Here is a 13,878-nt window from a genome sequence, read left to right as displayed (position 1 = left end):
TTCTGTCCCCTGCCACGCTTCTCCAGTTCCCTCCACCCTTTCGCCCCCCCCTACCTTGGTACAGTCCAATACAGTTCCAATCTTTACTCATCCTCCCCCTACCATTCCCAATATTGTCTCCCATACGACATCTCTGAATTCCGAAACACTTGAAGCAATCTCTGAATATATTGCAGAGACCAAACCATCAATGGACACTGATCCACCTTCCGCTCTTCCTCTCTCCTCTGCTCCATCTGCGCAACTCCTTTCTTCACAGCGCACCGTTCCTTCGCTGCTTGAACATTTTCCACTGCCTCCGCATGTGGACTTTTCTAACCCTTCTAGTCCGTAGGAACCCTTACCTGCGGATTTCAAGTAGCTTTATCATTGCCAATCATGGCCTATTTACAGTGGAATATACGCGGCCTCAGGGGTAATCGGGGTGAGCTTCAGATGTTACTCTCCCAGTTTGCCCCTGTTGGTGTTTGCTTACAGGAACCAAAATTACACTCTGCTGTTATTTCTCACATCTCAGGCTATAATTTATTGTATTCTTCAGATCCTTTTCCTGATGGGACCTTTAATGAAAGTGCCCTTCTTCTCCGCACTGATATTCCGTACCATCAGCTATTTGTTCATACTTCGCTGCATTACACAGCAGCCCGTATCCACTTACATAGGTGGTATACGCTCTGTTCTTTATATCTCTCTCTCCTTCTCGGGCATTATCTATTCCGGATTTTGCCTTCCTTGTTTCGTCATTACCGCCACCGATTCTGTTACTTGGTGATTTTAATGCCCACCATTTCCTCTGGGGAGGGTCTCACTGTGATTCCCGTGGAATTCAGTTAGAGGCTTTTCTTGCCACCCACCCCCTCCATGTTTTAAATACAGGTACTCACACCCATTTTGATCCTCGGACTCATACTCTCTCTTGCATCGATCTCTCAGTTTGCTCTTCCTCCGCCGCATTAGACTTTACTTGGTCTGTTCTCCCGGACTTACATGACAGTGATCATTTCCCAATCATTCTTACTTCCCCTTCATATTCGCCACCTCTTCGCACCCCACGCTGGCAATTTAATCGGGCAAATTGGAACCTTTACTCACACCTGACTGTTTTTAAAGAGGTTCCTTCTTCGTCCTCCATCGATGAGCTTTTACACCTCTTCTCGTCCTCCGTTTTCACCGCAGCTTCTCATTCTATACCCCAAACTTCGGGCAGGCATTCTCAGAAATGCGTGCCTTGGTGGTCTCCTGCTTGTGCTCGTGCAGTACGTTTGAAACGCGCTGCATGGGGCAGGTACCGGTACAATAGAACCACAGAGCGACTCCTTGATTTTAAACAGAAGCGTGCGATCACTCGCCGTGTCATCCGTGACGCTAAACGCACTTGCTGGCGAGATTATGTCTCCACCATCACCTCTGCTTCCTCTATGAGTGCAGTCTGGAAAAAAGTACGAAAACTGAGTGGTAAATATTCTCCTGACCCGGCTCCTGTTCTGCGGGTTGCCGGTGTTGATATAGCAAACCCACTAGATGTTGCCAATGAAATTGGCAATCATCTGGTCCGTATTTCTCGGACTCCATCTATGCCCCTCATTTCTTTCCTCAAAGTCTGCCAGAGAGTTAGCACCCTTGGACTTTTCTTCTCTCAGAGAAGAACAGTATAATGTGCCTTTTACACTTCAAGAACTGGAGGCAACACTCTCAGCTTGTCGATCATCGGCAGCTGGGCCCGACGACATTCATATTCGTATGCTACAACATTTACATCAGTCAGCCCTTGCAGTCCTATTACACCTTTACAATCTTATTTGGTCACAAGGAGTTCTTCCACAGCTGTGGAAATCCGCCATTGTTCTCCCTTTCCGCAAACCAGGCACTACGGGACATGAAACCTCCCACTATCGTCCCATTGCTCTTACCAGTGCAGTTTGCAAAGTAATGGAACGTCTAGTAAATAGACGTTTAGTGTGGTATTTAGAGACACACAACAGTCTCTCCACTCGTCAATATGGCTTTCGTAAGGGACGTTCTACCATAGACCCCTTACTGCGCTTGGATACGTATGTTCGTAATGCCTTTGCGAATAACCACTCAGTTATTGCCATATTTTTTGACCTTGAGAAGGCATATGACACAACTTGGAGGTATAATATTTTAGCCCAAGCCCACTCCTTAGGCCTTCGAGGCAATCTACCATCCTTCCTTAAGAACTTTTTAACTGACAGGCATTTCCGTGTTCGGGTTAATAATGTGCTCTCCCCGGACTTTGTCCAAGCTGAAGGTGTCCCCCAGGGATGTGTTCTGAGCACAACACTTTTTCTCCTTGCTATTAATGATTTGGCCTCTAGTCTTCCATCAAATATTTGGTCATCACTCTATGTTGATGACTTCGCTATTGCCTGTGCAGGCGCTGACTGTCACCTCCTTACAGTTTCTCTCCAGCATGCAGTCGACCGTGTTTCCAATTGGGCCACCACACATGGGTTTAAATTTTCCAGCACTAAAACCCACCAAATCACTTTCACTAGACGCTCTGTCATCTCTGATCATCCTTTGTACCTCTATGGCTCACGTATCCCTGAACGTGATACAGTCAAGTTTCTGGGCCTCCTCTTTGATCGTAGGTTATCCTGGAAACCTCACATTACCTCTCTGAAGGCAACTTGTCACAGCCGGCTGAACCTTCTTAAAACCCTTGCTCATCTTTCGTGGGGAGCTGATCGTCGAACCCTCCTTCACCTACATTCCACCCTTATTTTATCGAAACTTGATTATGGTGACCAGATCTATTCAGCGGCATCTCCTGCTACTCTCTCTAGCCTTAACCCCATTCATCACCAAGGATTACGTTTATGCCTTGGTGCTTTTCGCTCTTCCCCTGTCGAAAGCCTCTATGCAGAAGCGAACGTTCCATCCTTATCCGATCGCCGTGATGCCCATTGCCTGCGCTACTATGTACGCTCTCATGATCTCCGCAATCCTTCCATTTATAGAATGGTCACTGATATTAGTAGACATTCTTTATTTGTTCGCCGCCCCTGCTTACTCCGTCCCTTCTCTCTTCGCCTTCATTCGCTCTTGTCTTCTCTTCAACTACCACCTTTCTATGTACATGTAGCATCTCACTTTTCCCTACCCCCCTGGGAGGTCCCAGCTGTTCGAGTCTGTTCTTTCTCCCTCCCTTGCTCGAAAGCCCAACTGTCTACGGTCGCTTCCCGCTCTCTTTTTCTTGACCACTTTCACTCTCATTCTCATGCCATTGCTGTGTACACAGATGGCTCTAAGTCTTCTGACGGCGTAGGATTCGCAGCAGTGTTTCCGGACAGCGTCGTACAAGGGCATTTACTATCTTCAGCTAGTATTTTTACTGCTGAATTATATGCCATCCTTACAGCACTTATCCGTATTGCATCTATGCCTGTGTCATCATTTGTGGTTGTCTCAGACTCCCTTAGTGCTTTACAGGCTATACAAAAATTTGATACACCTCACCCCTTAGTCCTCCGTATCCAACTTTGGCTACGCCGCATCTTTACTAAGCATAAAGATATTGTTTTTTGTTGGGTCCCTGGTCATGTTGACGTACAGGGCAATGAACAGGCAGACACTGCTGCGCGGTCAGCAGTACATGACCTACCAGTTTCTTACAGAGGTATTCCATGTACGGACTATTTTGCTGTAATATCTTCCCACCTTCACACCCGTTGGCAACAACGTTGGTCTACTATGCTCGGCAACAAACTTCAGTCTATTAAACCGAGTATAGGTTACTGGCCGTCTTCTTATCACCAGTGTCGAGGTTGGGAGACTACTCTCTCCCGTCTTCGCATTGGCCATACTCGTCTTACTCATGGATATCTCATGGAGAGGCGTCTTGCTCCTCTCTGTGAGAATTGCCAAGCTCCATTATCAGTCAGCCACATTCTGTTGGACTGCCCACTTTATCAACGAGCACGCAGAATTTACCTCTGTCGTCGTCTTCGCCCCGCTGCTCTCTCTTTACCTTCCCTTCTCGCTGATGGACCCACCTTTCATCCGGACTCTCTTATTGACTTTTTGACAACGACTGACTTACTTCACAAATTCTGATACTTTCAGCCCTTTCTACTTGTATCTCTTGCTACCCTCTACCCCCGTACTATCCCCTGCCCCGCTGTTTTCTGTAACCTGCTGATCATCCCCCCTCCCTCCTGCCATCCAATTCCCTTGCTTCCTTCCCTACCCTGCAGCGCTGTATAGCCCTTGTGGCTTAGCGCTTCTTTTTGATTATAATATAATAATAATATGAATGAAAAGAAGTTGGATGTCCTGGACCTAAGCAAAACAAAGCTGAAGGGGGTAGGGGAGTTTCAGTGGGGGGAAATAAATGGGATTAAATCTGGAGTATCTGAGAGAGTTAGAGCAAAGGAAGGGGTAGCAGTAATGTTGAATGATCAGTTATGGAAGGAGAAAAGAGAATATGAATGTGTAAATTCAAGAATTATGTGGATTAAAGTAAAGGTTGGATGCGAGAAGTGGGTCATAATAAGCGTGTATGCACCTGGAGAAGAGAGGAATGCAGAGGAGAGAGAGATTTTGGGAGATGTTAAGTGAATGTATAGGAGCCTTTGAACCAAGTGAGAGAGTAATTGTGGTAGGGGACCTGAATGCTAAAGTAGGAGAAACTTTTAGAGAGGGTGTGGTAGGTAAGTTTGGGGTGCCAGGTGTAAATGATAATGGGAGCCCTTTGATTGAACTTTGTATAGAAAGGGGTTTAGTTATAGGTAATACATATTTTAAGAAAAAGAGGATAAGTATACAAGATATGATGTAGGGCGAAATGACAGTAGTTTGTTGGATTATGTATTGGTAGATAAAAGACTGTTGAGTAGACTTCAGGATGTACATGTTTATAGAGGGGCCACAGATATATCAGATCACTTTCTAGTTGTAGCTACACTGAGAGTAAAAGGTAGATGGGATACAAGGAGAATAGAAGCATCAGGGAAGAGAGAGGTGAAGGTTTATAAACTAAAAGAGGAGGCAGTTAGGGTAAGATATAAACAGCTATTGGAGGATAGATGGGCTAATGAGAGCATAGGCAATGGGGTCGAAGAGGTATGGGGTAGGTTTAAAAATGTAGTGTTAGAGTGTTCAGCAGAAGTTTGTGGTTACAGGAAAGTGGGTACGGGAGGGAAGAGGAGCGATTGGTGGAATGATGATGTAAAGAGAGTAGTAAGGGAGAAAAAGTTAGCATATGAGAAGTTTTTACAAAGTAGAAGTGATGCAAGAAGGGAAGAGTATATGGAGAAAAAGAGAGAGGTTAAGAGAGTGGTGAAGCAATGTAAAAAGAGAGCAAATGAGAGAGTGGGTGAGATGTTATCAACAAATTTTGTTGAAAATAAGAAAAAGTTTTGGAGTGAGATTAACAAGTTAAGAAAGCCTAGAGAACAAATGGATTTGTCAGTTAAAAATAGGAGAGGAGAGTTATTAAATGGAGAGTTAGAGGTATTGGGAAGATGGAGGGAATATTCTGAGGAATTGTTAAATGTTGATGAAGATAGGGAAGCTGTGATTTCGTGTATAGGACAAGGAGGAACAACATCTTGTAGGAGTGAGGAAGAGCCAGTTGTGAGTGTGGGGGAAGTTCGTGAGGCAGTAGGTAAAATGAAAGGGGGTAAGGCAGCCGGGATTGATGGGATAAAGATAGAAATGTTAAAAGCAGGTGGGGATATAGTTTTAGAGTGGTTGGTGCAATTATTTAATAAATGTATGGAAGAGGGTAAGGTATCTAGGGATTGGCAGAGAGCATGCATAGTTCCTTTGTATAAAGGCAAAGGGGATAAAAGAGAGTGCAAAAATTATAGGGGGATAAGTCTGTTGAGTATACCTGGTAAAGTGTATGGTAGAGTTATTATTGAAAGAATTAAGAGTAAGACGGAGAATAGGATAGCAGATGAACAAGGAGGCTTTAGGAAAGGTAGGGGGTGTGTGGACCAGGTGTTTACAGTGAAACATAAGTGAACAGTATTTAGATAAGACTAAAGAGGTCTTTGTGGCATTTATGGATTTGGAAAAGGCATATGACAGGGTGGATAGGGGGGCAATGTGGCAGATGTTGCAAGTGTATGGTGTAGGAGGTAAGTTACTGAAAGCAGTGAAGAGTTTTTACGAGGATAGTGAGGCTCAAGTTAGAGTATGTAGGAAAGAGGGAAATTATTTCCCAGTAAAAGTAGGCCTTAGACAAGGATGTGTGATGTCACCGTGGTTGTTTAATATATTTATAGATGGGGTTGTAAGAGAAGTAAATGCGAGGGTCTTGGCAAGAGGCATGGAGTTAAAAGATAAAGAATCACACACAAAGTGGGAGTTGTCACAGCTGCTCTTTGCTGATGACACTGTGCTCTTGGGAGATTCTGAAGAGAAGTTGCAGAGATTGGTGGATGAATTTGGTAGGGTGTGCAAAAGAAGAAAATTAAAGGTGAATACAGGAAAGAGTAAGGTTATGAGGATAAAAAGATTAGGTGATGAAAGATTGAATATCAGATTGGAGGGAGAGAGTATGGAGGAGGTGAATGTATTCAGATATCTGGGAGTGGACGTGTCAGCGGATGGGTCTATGAAAGATGAGGCGAATCATAGAATTGATGAGGGGAAAAGAGTGAGTGGTGCACTTAGGAGTCTGTGGAGACAAAGAACTTTGTCCTTGGAGGCAAAGAGGGGAATGTATGAGAGTATAGTTTTACCAACACTCTTATATGGGTGTGAAGCATGGGTGATGAATGTTGCAGCGAGGAGAAGGCTGGAGGCAGTGGAGATGTCATGTCTGAGGGCAATGTGTGGTGTGAATATAATGCAGAGAATTCGTAGTTTGGAAGTTAGGAGGAGGTGCGGGATTACCAAAACTGTTGTCCAGAGGGCTGAGGAAGGGTTGTTGAGGTGGTTCGGACATGTAGAGAGAATGGAGCGAAACAGAATGACTTCAAGAGTGTATCAGTCTGTAGTGGAAGGAAGGCGGGGTAGGGGTCGGCCTAGGAAAGGTTGGAGAGAGGGAGTAAAGGAGGTTTTGTGTGCGAGGGGCTTGGACTTCCAGCAGGTATGCGTGAGCGTGTTTGATAGGAGTGAATGGAGACAAATGGTTTTTAATACTTGACGTGCTGTTGGAGTGTGAGCAAAGTAACATTTATGAAGGGGTTCAGGGAAACCGGCAGGCCGGACTTGAGTCCTGGAGATGGGAAGTACAGTGCCTGCACTCTGAAGGATGGGTGTTAATGTTGCAGTATAAAAACTGTAGTGTAAAGCACCCTTCTGGCAAGACAGTGATGGAGTGAATGATGGGGAAAGTTTTTCTTTTTCGGGCCACCCTGCCTTGGTGGGAATCGGCCAGTGTGATAAAAAAAAAAATAATTTTTTTTTATTTTTTTTATTTTATTATCACACTGGCCGATTCCCACCAAGGCAGGGTAGCCCAAAAAAGAAAAACTTTCACCATCATTCACTCCATCACTGTCTTGCCAGAAGGGTGCTTTACACTACAGTTTTTAAACTGCAACACACACACATACATACTGTGTGTGTGGTGCCGAATAGGTAAAATTAGCGATTTTGGCTTAAACAGCCAAATAAGGCAAGTGAAATTTTGTGTATGCAATAATTTTGCAAAAATCATTATAAACCTAATGAACAAATTATATTTCATTGTGTTTAGTATTAAATTATTGTACACTTATCTAAAATATATTTAGTTGGATTAGGCTAAATTAAACTGCGTTTGTTATAATAAAGTTAGGTAAGTTTCCTAAGGTTCTTTTGGTACAAAAATTACACTAATTATTTATACATTTACATAAATGAAAAAAATGTATCTTTAAATGTGTAAGAGAAAATTTTGGAAAGGACTTAATTTTAAGTGAGTTCTTGCTAATACTACTACCGTTATACTACTACCGCTGCCTCTTGTAGCGGCTCCTGCTGCTACTGCAACAAGTGGAACTACAGCTACAACAACAACAAGCATAGCTACAAGTAGTATTAGCATCACTAACCTGTGCTAGCCTTCAGATAGAGGCGGGGTAACCCAGCCATACTTTTCGTGAGTTTTAACCAGCGATCTGAACGCTGACTCTGCTGACCTCTTGTTAAATTCCTTAGGTGCCTTGTGTTTACGTGATATCCTGCCCTGTGGAACAATTATTAAACCATGAATTATGTGATATTCTACCCTCTTGAAAGATTATTCATTAAACCATATACAGTACAGTATGTGTGTCGTGCCGAATAGGTAAAACTTGTGATTTTGGCTTAAATAGCAACGCTTTTCTTGCTGACTAAGGCAAGCAAAAATTTGTGTATGCAATAATTTCGCAGAAATCTGAGCCTATCGAAAAAATGTACACCTACCATCTGACTTACGACCACTCGACTTACGACCGTGTTTTTTATGCCAAATTTCTGGGAAATAAACAAGTATTTGTGTTGTACACAGTGTTTATCCTAAACCTTACAGTATAAAACACAGTACTAACAGCATAAAAAGTAAAGTAAAACATGAAATACCAAAATAAAACAATAAAATAGTCATTACAAAAATGTTTTGTTGATATTCAGTAGTAAAGTTCGACTTACGACCATTTCGACTTACGACCGGTTTCTCGGAACCGAACTCGGTCGTAAGTCGGATGGTAGGTGTATTTCATTGCATTTGTTTATTATTGTAAACTCATCTAAAATATATTTAGTTGGATTGGGCTAAATTAAATTGTGCTTGTTATATAAGGTTATTAGTGCTTCTTTTTTATTATAATAATAATAATATAATAAGGTTAGGTAAGTTTCCTAAGGTTCATTTGGTACAAAATCATTAATTTTTATATCAACATAAAAAAATATATCTTGAAACGTATAAGAGAAAATTTTAGAAACGACTTAATTTTAAATGAGTTCTTGCTAATTAACCAATTTTACTTATTCGGCACGACATTATATACGTATATACAGCCTCTCCTCACTTAACCCTTAAACTGTCCAAACATAGATCTACGTTCGCTCGCATGGCATTTTGGACGTAGAACTACGCTTTTTATTTTTACATAAGAAAGCGCGTAAAATCGAACATAAATCTACGTTCAGAGCGCTACGCTAACAGTTTAAGGGTTACGTTTAGACAGTTTAAGGGTTAACAACGGAGTTCCGTTCCCAAGACCACGTTGGTAAACAAATTCGTCACTAAGTGAGGAGCATACTATAATGGTAGTGGGTTTGTGTCGACCATCTTTGATATTGTTTTAATGTCACTTTTGTACCATTTATAACATTTCTGGTATATTTTTAAATGTTTATCAAGTAGTGTATTGTATATAATAAACAGAATAGAGGAAATCAGCTCTAATATACATTTAGGTATGTATACTGGTCAGAGAGCCCATCTTAAGTCTGAGTCATCGGTAAACGAGTACGTCGCTAAGTGAGGAGAGGCTGTATATATACAGTGGACCCTCGCCTAACGAACGCATTGCATACATTAAATTCGCCTAACGATACATTTTAACGCAACTTTTGCCTCGGCTAACTCTAAAAAACTTGCCTAGCGATATTCGTTCTCGAGTACCAATTAATATCGTTAGGTGAGGGTATATGTATTGTTAGCAATATACATGCAAGAGTTGTCCATGTATTATTCAGTAATTATGAATATTTTAGAGGATATATTGTATGTGTAAGAGGAAGGAAGGTTAATTATGTAGCACTGACCTGCCCCTTGACCAGGCTGGCTGCGAACTGCATGATGACAGCTTCTATAGTGTAAGCCGAGGCCCAGCCTCGCGGGGTTAGTAATTCCATGCAGATAGCTCCACCCTCCATCACGAACCCCTGGTGGAGGTAGGCTGAGTTAATGTGAGGGTGTGTAGTGGCAGGGAGAGTTAATGTGAGGGAGTGTATTGGCAAGGAGAGTTAATGTGAGGAAGAGTATTGGCAGGGAGAGTAAGTGGGAGACAACACTGAGGGAGAATAGGATTGAAGTGACATATCCTACTTCCTTTATCTAGTCTGACAGACATGCTCAGGAAGGTAGGAGAGAGAGAGAGAGGGGGGGAGGGAGGGGGAAGAGGGAGAGGTAGGTGTGGGTGGCTTTACTGTTATGCACAAGGTCAATATTTTCAAGGTACCACACTTGGCTCCTCTCCAAGGACAGCTTCTACACAAAAATAAGTGTCAGGGGCCCAAGATTGTTCAACTACCTCCCAGCATACATAAGGGGGATTACCAATAGACCCCTGGCTGTCTTCAAAAAGGCCCCTGGCTGTCTTCAAGAAGGCCCTTGGCTGTCTTCAAGAAGGCCCTTGGCTGTCTTCAAGAAGGCCCCTGGCTGTCTTCAAAAAGGCCCCTGGCTGTCTTCAAGAAGGCCCCTGGCTGTCTTCAAGAAGGCCCTTGGCTGTCTTCAAGAAGGCCCTTGGCTGTCTTCAAGAAGACCCCTGGCTGTCTTCAAGAAGGCCCCTGGCTGTCTTCAAGAAGGCCCCTGGCTGTCTTCAAGAAGGCCCCTGGCTGTCTTCAAGAAGGCCCCTGGCTGTCTTCAAGAAGGCCCCTGGCTGTCTTCAAGAAGGCCCCTGGCTGTCTTCAAGAAGGCCCCTGGCTGTCTTCAAGAAGACCCCTGGCTGTCTTCAAAAAGGCCCCTGGCTGTCTTCAAGAAGACCCCTGGCTGTCTTCAAGAAGACCCCTGGCTGTCTTCAAGAAGGCCCCTGGCTGTCTTCAAGAAGGCCCCTGGCTGTCTTCAAAAAGGCCCCTGGCTGTCTTCAAGAAGGCCCTTGGCTGTCTTCAAGAAGGCCCTTGGCTGTCTTCAAGAAGGCCCCTGGCTGTCTTCAAAAAGGCCCCTGGCTGTCTTCAAGAAGGCCCCTGGCTGTCTTCAAGAAGACCCCTGGCTGTCTTCAAGAAGGCCCCTGGCTGTCTTCAAAAAGGCCCCTGGCTGTCTTCAAGAAGGCCCCTGGATGTCTTCAAAAAGGCCCCTGGCTGTCTTCAAGAAGGCTCCTGGCTGTCTTCAAGAAGGCCCCTGGCTGTCTTCAAGAAGGCCCCTGGCTGTCTTCAAGAAGGCCCCTGGCTGTCTTCAAGAAGGCCCCTGGCTGTCTTCAAAAAGGCCCCTGGCTGTCTTCAAGAAGGCCCTTGGCTGTCTTCAAGAAGGCCCTTGGCTGTCTTCAAGAAGGCCCCTGGCTGTCTTCAAAAAGGCCCCTGGCTGTCTTCAAGAAGGCCCCTGGATGTCTTCAAAAAGGCCCCTGGCTGTCTTCAAGAAGGCTCCTGGCTGTCTTCAAGAAGGCCCCTGGCTGTCTTCAAGAAGGCCCCTGGCTGTCTTCAAGAAGGCCCCTGGCTGTCTTCAAGAAGGCCCCTGGCTGTCTTCAAAAAGGCCCCTGGCTGTCTTCAAGAAGGCCCTTGGCTGTCTTCAAGAAGGCCCTTGGCTGTCTTCAAGAAGGCCCCTGGCTGTCTTCAAAAAGGCCCCTGGCTGTCTTCAAGAAGGCCCCTGGATGTCTTCAAAAAGGCCCCTCTCTGTCTTCAAGAAGTCCCCTGGCTGTCTTCAAGAAGGCCCCTGGCTGTCTTCAAGAAGTCCCCTGGCTGTCTTCAAGAAGGCCCCTGGCTGTCTTCAAGAAGTCCCCTGGCTGTCTTCAAGAAGACCCCTGGCTGTCTTCAAGAAGGCCCCTGGCTGTCTTCAAAAAGGCCCCTGGCTGTCTTCAAGAAGGCCCCTGGATGTCTTCAAAAAGGCCCCTGGCTGTCTTCAAGAAGGCCCCTGGCTGTCTTCAAGAAGGCCCCTGGCTGTCTTCAAGAAGGCCCCTGGCTGTCTTCAAAAAGGCCCCTGGCTGTCTTCAAGAAGGCCCCTGGATGTCTTCAAAAAGGCCCCTATCTGTCTTCAAGAAGTCCCCTGGCTGTCTTCAAGAAAGCCCTGGACAGGCACCTAAAGTCAGTACCTGAGCAGCCGGGCTGTGGTTCCTACGTCAGTTTGTGTGCTGCCAGCAGTAACAGCCTGGTTAATCAGACCCTGATCCACCACGAGGCCTGGTCTCAGACCAGGCAGCAGGGGCGTTGGCCTCCAAAACCCTCTCCAGGTATACTCCAGGTAACAAGACAGGCACCCAACATCAACTACACACTGTATCCTTCTCCAGAACATCACTTCATCTGGAGTTTACCTGGAGAGAGTTCCGGGGGTCAACGCCCCCACGGCCCGGTCTGTGACCAGGCCTCCTGGTGGATCAGAGCCTGATCAACCATCTGTCTTTATTTCCAGGATGACTCCAGTCTGGAACATGTTTATACAGCATAATGGCATCAACAAAATAGTTGACTAAATACAATCACTGGCCCACATATGGGTCCAACCTTATCCTGTTCTCCATCTGTATACGTCTTAATAAGGCTTTCAAATGAGCTGATGTTGGTAAGAGGTCTTAGATTGTAAATAATATTGGTAACCCTAAACCTAACCTTGTCAACCCTGTGTGAAACAAAAGAACAGAGAGAAGCTGCCCACCTTCTCCAGTCTGGGAGGCAACACTACCAGGAAGGTACCCCTCAAGGAAGGTTCCTTGATGTTGGTGAGGGGCTCTTGATTTAGGGAATTGGATCGGTGCTCCAGTTCCCCGAATTAAGCCTGAATGCCTTCCACATCTTCCCCCCCAGGCGCTGTATAATCCTCTGGGTTTAGCGCTTCCCCGTTGATTATAATAATAATAATACCAGGAAGGTAGGATAAGAGAGAGAGAGAAGCTACCCACCTTCTCCAGTCTGGGAGACAACACTACCAGGAAGGTAGGATAAGAGAGAGAGAGAAGCTACCCACCTTCTCCAGTCTGGGAGACAACACTACCAGGAAGGTAGGATAAGAGAGAGAGAGAGAAGCTACCCACCTTCTCCAGTCTGGGAGGCAACACTACCAGGAAGGTAGGATAAGAGAGAGAGAGAAGCTACCCACCTTCTCCAGTCTGGGAGGCAACACTACCAGGAAGGTAGGATAAGAGAGAGAGAGAAGCTACCCACCTTCTCCAGTCTGGGAGGCAACACTACCAGGAAGGTAGGATAAGAGAGAGAGAGAGAGAGAGAAGCTACCCACCTTCTCCAGTCTGGGAGACAACACTCTGAGAAAGGGAGGATGGAAGGGGAAGTTCTCAGGGAAGCTGAGAGATAACAAGATGTGATGGACGTTCATCTCCTGCATGTCTCGGTGAAGTTCAGAATCCGGGTCCACACGAAGCAGCTTAACCTGTACGTAAAGAAAAGAAAAAAAACGTCACTCGCTAGACTTAATATCGAGGCCTGGTCTCAGACCGGTCCGCGGGGGCGCTGACCCCTGGAGTACCCTCCATGTATACTCCAGGTATGTATATAGGGTACAAGAAGGCACAGGTGAGTCACAGGGATGTTAGGAAGTACTTCTTCAGCCTCAGAGTTGTTAGGAAGTGGAAGAGGTGGGATTCATACACAGCTTTATGAAGAGGGAATAAAAGCGAACACAGTAACGTCCAGGAGCCGTGACTCGACACCCGTATACACAATTAGGCTCGTACATCTCGGTGTTTACACTCTGCTAAACTCGTAGGGAGCCGTGCAGCATCTAGAGGGGATGGGGAAATCTGATGAGGTTCGACCCGAGGAATGGGAGATCAACTCCAATTCCTTGAATCAAGACGTGGGATGAGCCAGCCAAGTGACGCGGATGCTGTCTTTATGTTGCTATGGTAACATCTGGGTGGTAGTTCTCTCTCTCTTTCTCTCTCTCACCCCCAATCTCTCTCACACCCTGTCTCTTTCACACCCTCAGTCTCTCTCTCTCTCTCTCTCTCTCTCTCTCTCTCTCTCTCTCTCTCTCTCTCTCTCTCTCTCTCTCTCTCTCTCTCTCTCTCTCTCACCCCCAATCTCTTTCACACCCTC

At 45.3% G+C, this 13,878-nt stretch overlaps 2 protein-coding genes across 14 annotated transcripts in view; both read right to left on the bottom strand.

Moving 5' to 3' along the window:
* The window catches only part of LOC128702468 (tigger transposable element-derived protein 1), a 490,624-nt gene that overhangs the window by 186,969 nt on the left and 289,777 nt on the right, over positions 1 to 13,878 (bottom strand). The window lies entirely within an intron of this gene.
* The window catches only part of LOC128702463 (ubiquitin-conjugating enzyme E2Q-like protein CG4502), a 53,205-nt gene that overhangs the window by 24,359 nt on the left and 14,968 nt on the right, over positions 1 to 13,878 (bottom strand). Inside the window, exons 2-4 of the mRNA XM_053796696.2 lie at positions 13,061 to 13,210; positions 9,721 to 9,840; positions 8,016 to 8,149 (exon numbers count right to left, since the gene is read on the bottom strand). Of these exons, the coding sequence (XP_053652671.1) occupies positions 8,021 to 8,149; positions 9,721 to 9,840; positions 13,061 to 13,210 (399 nt within the window). The 3' untranslated portion in view covers positions 8,016 to 8,020. The remainder of the gene's footprint in view (positions 1 to 8,015; positions 8,150 to 9,720; positions 9,841 to 13,060; positions 13,211 to 13,878) is intronic.

This window comes from Cherax quadricarinatus, chromosome 98 (genome assembly GCF_038502225.1).
Source record: "Cherax quadricarinatus isolate ZL_2023a chromosome 98, ASM3850222v1, whole genome shotgun sequence".
NCBI classification, from domain to species: domain Eukaryota; kingdom Metazoa; phylum Arthropoda; class Malacostraca; order Decapoda; family Parastacidae; genus Cherax; species Cherax quadricarinatus.
Note: the sequence above shows the minus strand (reverse complement) of the source record. Positions and strands in the feature narration are given on the sequence as shown.